This window comes from Antrostomus carolinensis, unplaced genomic scaffold, assembly GCF_000700745.2.
Source record: "Antrostomus carolinensis isolate BGI_N321 unplaced genomic scaffold, ASM70074v2 scaffold17055, whole genome shotgun sequence".
Lineage (NCBI taxonomy): Eukaryota > Metazoa > Chordata > Aves > Caprimulgiformes > Caprimulgidae > Antrostomus > Antrostomus carolinensis.
The window spans coordinates 2,694-8,577 of NW_010314441.1; the positions used below are offsets into that span (position 1 = coordinate 2,694).

At 40.7% G+C, this 5,884-nt stretch overlaps 1 protein-coding gene across 1 annotated transcript; it reads left to right on the top strand.

Annotated features, from left to right (window-relative positions):
• Positions 1-661: 661 nt before the first annotated feature.
• SCG2 (secretogranin II) lies at positions 662-3,021 on the top strand. Its single transcript, XM_010167656.2, has one exon. The coding sequence runs from the start codon at positions 672-674 to the stop codon at positions 2,553-2,555; it is 1,884 nt and encodes a 627-aa protein (XP_010165958.1). The 5' UTR covers positions 662-671; the 3' UTR covers positions 2,556-3,021.
• Positions 3,022-5,884: the final 2,863 nt, after the last annotated feature.

Sequence of the window (5,884 nt, forward strand, 5' to 3'; positions counted from 1 at the left end):
TAAAATGAAATAGCAAAAAGGGAAGTAATAATACTAATAATAATGACAGAAATAAACTTGCAAGCCATTTTATAGGTCATGTTCTCCACTTCGTTACATTTATTTTGCTACAGTCTAGCACCATTCAGTGGTATTATCCTGGCATGAAATTAGATGCCCTATGGAACAATCTCACAAAAGAGTTCTGTATGCAGTTTTAATATTAATATTTTGAGCAGCATTTAAATATATGTATATACTGACTTTACAATTTTAAACCTTCATTTTCATAATCAAAATGACATCTAGATTCCTCTATGGGCATTTCATGAGCTATATAGGATTTTTATTTTGTACTTTGGTGCTGCCATTGGAAAAGTGATGTTCATAAAGTACATTGAACATAGAGATAAGAAATTTCTAGCATAGGAAACCAGTCATTTCCAATGCAACTGAGGAATCATAGGAAAGATTCAGAAAATCTGAAATTTCCCCCAAAATATATGGCTTCCACGTATGAGTTATATTAGGTTTCCATAATTAATGAAAATATGTAGAACTGGTGGTACTCTTCATAATAAGTTCCATTTTAAAATAGCAATCTCTACTTTGCTTCTCAGTTTGCTAAGTCTGTCTCCATATGTTAACTGCTTCTTTTTTCTTCTTCTTTATTTCAAGGAAATATTTTAAATATGGCAGAAACTAAAACCTTCCAGCTTGAAGCAGCCTGTGCTCTCACCTTTTTCTTTGTCATAATCTGTTGGGTTGATGCAGCTTCCTTCCAGCAGCACCAGCTGCTTCAGAAAGATCCAGACTATGTAATGAAAAACTTACAAAGGTTCCCAAATCCCGATATGATCAAAGCTTTGGAATATATAGAAGATCTTCGCAAGCAAACTAACAAGGGAGAAAGCAGCCCTGATTACAACTCTTATCAAAGTGTCCCGTATCTCTTGCAACAGAAAGAAAGCAAAGATCAGGTTCACCTACCAGATAATGTAAGGGACTCTTTGACTGAAGATGAGTCCCAATGGGTTAAGGTGATGTTGGAAGCCTTGAGGCAAGCTGAGAAAGAGTCAAAAGTTGGCCCAAGGGAGAATAAACCTTATGGCCTGAGTTCAGATAACAGCTTTCCAGCTGGAGTAACTGATGATTATGAGGCTTACAAGTGGCCTGAGAGGTGGCAAAAATATCTCAAAGTGCCAGTTGGGCATTATGAAGACAGTTCAAGAGACAGTCCTTTCAAGCGTACTAACGAAATAGTGGAAGAGCAATACACACCCCAAAGCCTTGCTACGTTGGAGTCTGTGTTTCAGGAGCTGGGGAAGATGGCAGGACCCAGTAACCACAAGAAAGAAAGGCTGGATGAGGACCAGAAATTGTATACAGATGATGAAGATGATGTATATAAAGTGAATAACATTGCCTATGAAGATGTGGTTGGGGGAGAAGATTGGAATCCCATAGAGGAAAAAGTGGAAAGTCAAACCCAGGAAGAGATAAAAGATAGCAAAGAGGAAATTGATAAACACGAAGAGGAGATTGATGATGAAATGAAACGATCAGGGAAATTCAGCTTCCTTGAGGATGAAATAAGAAGAGACAATAAAGATCAAATGTCAGAGGATATTTCAAAGCTAATGAATTATTACCTGAAGAGGCTGATGGGCGGTACTGCAAATAGGAAATTAAGGACTGGAGGAGAGCTTGAGGAAAAAAGAGCACTCACATTTTTGGATAAGCAACTTGATCCTCAGTCTATAGGTCAGCTGATAGAAATCTCAAGGAATTTACAAATTCCTCCTGAGGATTTAATAGACATGTTGAAAGCTGGAGAAAAAAAGCAGCTTCAGAGTGAAAGGTTGGAAGCTGAGCAGGAAGCAGAATTCCCAGAAGACCTTGACGAGATCACTGAAACTAATCTAGGACAGAGTGATATATTTAAAAATAATGTAAACTCTAAAAACGGGTACATGAAGCAGCCTCTTAATGTTATTCCAGAAAATCTACCTGAAGACCTCAATATTGAAGATATTGTCAGTCTTCTGGGAACTGACAATTTAGCTAATCAAAATCCCTCCTACTTACTAAATCGTCTTAACCAAGAAAATGATTTGCCAAGACTGTCTTACATTCCCAGAAGATTGAAAGGACACCCGTTTCCTAAAGCTGCCTGGATGAACGATTTGGAAAGGCGACAAATGGAGTATGAGAAACTGAATGAGAAGGATGAAGAGCTGGCTGACTACTTGGCAAAGGTGTTGGCAAAATATCCTGAAGTTATCAACACGAACCAGATGAAACGAGTCCCTGTTCCAGCTTCTGAAAGCGACTTGCAGGAAGACGACCAGCTGGAGCAGGCCATCAGGGAGCACCTAAGCCAGATGGGACCACAGGAGGCAGCGAAGTTGGCTTCACTCAGTAAAAGGCTTTCCATGGCCGGGGAAACCGATGACACGCAAAACAGGCAGTATCTGGATGAGGATATGCTAGCAAAGGTGCTGGAGTATCTAAAACAGGAAAAATCAGAGCTTGAAAGAGATCACATTACTAAACGGGCAATGGAAAACATGTAATTGTTCCCCACATATTATTTCTCTTCAATGTGTTGACTTCTATCCCAATTCAGTTGTGATTTCTTCCCGCGCTCCCACTAAACAACCTATGGTAGACTACTTACCATTGAACAGTCTGCATATCTTTCTCAGAGCTGTTATATTGTTTATTGATATACTTATATATGTTGTAAATTATGGGGCAAACAACAAATTGCTTCAAGTGTTTTAAGAAACAATTTAATGAAATCAAGTAAAACTCTAATATGTAAACAAATGACCTTTGCATTGTTAATAAAACACGATAAACAAAGAGTGACAATTATAATTTGAAATTTTTAAGATTCATTGGATTATTTTGTTACTGTCTGTTGTGTTTTTTGTGGAGTATGGAATAAAAAAAATAAAGCATTATATATATAGTTTTATTTAAAAGGCTTTTTCTATTCAGTGTTTTATTGTTGATGAATAAATTATTTCTGGACAAGAGACTGTGTTTCTTTGTGGCATTTGATGAAGTTACAGTAAATTTGAAACAGAAACATATGGTTTACTTCTACAGACAATTCTTCTAAAGTCTTTTATTTTACTGTAGAATAAGTTGGTAGCTTATACTTCTGTTTTTTCTGGGCTGTCAAAACACTGACCAGCATTATCTTTAAGGGCAGTGTGTTGCTGAAGTCAAGCAGGGCAGTAACTGCATTACCTTTTTTGAAAATGGGACCCCTCCATAATTAATGATTATGTATCTCTTGGCAGTGGGAGGAAGATAAATGATCTGTCCAGCTAAGGCAGACTCTATGGTGAAGCACTAAAACAATACAAAATTGAACCTTTGTATGTGAGTAGCAGCAGCAGCAGCTGTGGGAAGCTCTGCTGAAGTGGGAAGCAGATGGGTTTCTTGCCAGCTCTCATGATGGCTACCATGGAGAAAGAGACAGACTCATGGCTGTTAGGTGTATACGTAAGTATACACAGAACCTTTATTATTTACCACATTACCTGGACACTTGAAATGTCTCTTGAGCTCCTGTTTAGACCTTCAGTGGATGTTCTGGAAAAACCACGGCTCTTTTACAGAACAAAATGTGCTTGTATAACTCTGTGAGTCAGACGTGGTTTTCACTAGGCCAGCTCAGACATAAGCATTTCCAGGATTAGAGTTTAAAAGTGGTTTTCCCTGTGGTATTCTTCAGCAACTCATCTCTGCTAAGTGGGGTGGGGATGATTCTTGGCAAGGCAATGTCTAATGAAGCAAAGTACAAAGGCTGCAGAAATAAGATTCCATCTTCATTGTCACCATTACCCTGAGCAATTGCAGACCATAGGAGTTAAGTCAGAGCTGTTGCCTTGGGCCATAGTAAAACTCTTTGGTTTCCTGTTACTTGGATGAGTTGAAACATTAAAGACTGAAAAAAATACTGGAGTTAAATTCACTTTTGTAAAGGACAAACCTGTTGCCATTTGATATGCACTTGCTTGTGACACTGGTTACTTGGAACTATTATTTTATTAAAAAAAAAAATTGTACTTTTAAAAAAATAACAGTTTTTATCACCTTGATTCCCAATACTGTTACTCTCCTTGATCCTAATACTGCTCCCGCAATCCTCACAGTCCAGAAAATTTTCTTTTAGTCAAATCAGTAACATTTAATATTTGAATGTGTAATATGTAAAATTGAGGAAAAGTCATAAAAACATAGAATCATAGACTATCTCAAGTCTGAAGGGACTCATAAGGATCATTGACTTATAAGGATCCTGCTCCATGTCAGACTGCCTAAAACCAAACCGTTGTCCAGACAAGAGCACTGAGAATTAAATGAATGTTTGCTGTTTTCAGTGAACAAGTTTAACAGTTTTATACTTGCCTCCCAAGGTCATATTTTAACAGGAGACTGTATTTGCTGCCCTTCTCATTCACACACACACACACACACACACACACACATACACACACAGTGTAACAAAACCTAACTCCATAGCCAACCTGCTGGGCACTGTTTTGTGGGGTTTTTTCCAGGGCTGTAGTTAAATGCCTTTTAAAAATTTTTTCTTGCGGGAGAAAAGAATTAACTTGCATAAATGTTTTCATAAAAGGACACAATGGTCATCCAGAGAAGCACAAGGCTGCGTGAAGGCCTGAGATGCCTTCCGGACAACGGCGATAGATGCTGGGAGGGGACCCAGAAGCCGGTATCACAGCACTGCCCATGCACAAGTCTGGCTCTCCCGGGTGCAGCGAGGGTGCCGCTTCATCTCACGCACCAGGGGAGGAATGGTTTGTCAACTTCTGCAAGACATCTCCACCAGCAGAAGAGTTTTTTGGAAAGGCTGGCTGCACAGCCTCTGTTGCTGTCCAGGGAGCAGCCTCTGGGGAGCAGCCTGCTGTCCCGTGGCTGAGCTCAGTGTGGAACTGAGGTCTCTGTGATGATGACATGAGAAGCACTCATGCTCCTGCAGCCTCCCAGGCACAGGGATCTCATCTCCTGGACTTGGCCAGAACCTGCATGCTGCAGTGTGGGGCTGCCACTGCAGAGCAGCAGGAGCTCATGAAGGGCCTTGGGCACTCACAGCTTTGATGGAGGTGTATGGTGATTGCAAACACAGCGTTCAACACACTTAACAAACACCATTGTGATACCAGACTAAATAATTTAAAATATCTTTCTCAGTGCTTGCGCAAAGCTCACTGAAGACAACAGTAATCTTCTCCCCAGCTGTTGCACAGACCCTGAAACAGCACATTTCTCCTGCCTCAAATGGCTCAAAGCATGAGCAGGATATCAAGGTGGTGACTGTGTTTTCTTGTGTTTCCATTATGCAGCAGTAGCCTTAAAGCACATCTGTACGTGTGCCCTCTGTCCCCAGCTCTGGACTGGTAATAAAGTCATGCATCAAAGCTAACACCTTGCACCATGTGCACTACCATGCATCTTGCTGGTTTTGTCCTCGTGATATATGAGCTTATCTATTTTTGTCACAGTGAAAATTAAAACTGCATTTGTTTTTCCCTTTTGCAGCCCCCCTTCCTTTTTAATGGTGACATACAATGGCCCTTTAAAAAGCAGCTTTTCCATTTCCCCCCAGCAGCTGCGAAGCCGCAGGCTGGGAGGAGCATCCCCCTCACCCCTGGGATGCAGGGATGAGCAACACGTTGCTATGGCAGCCAGGAGTCAGCCGTGCCACCTCCCAGCAGCGCATCACAGTGCCAAGGAAATGAAGATGAAAATGCTTTGAAGCACCAAATTTCCCTTATGCTTTGCCCTAAAACTGCACTCAGATGGTCCCTGCCACAACCTGCCCAGCCCTGCCATAGGTCTTTGCACTCTGCTGTGATGCTTCTCT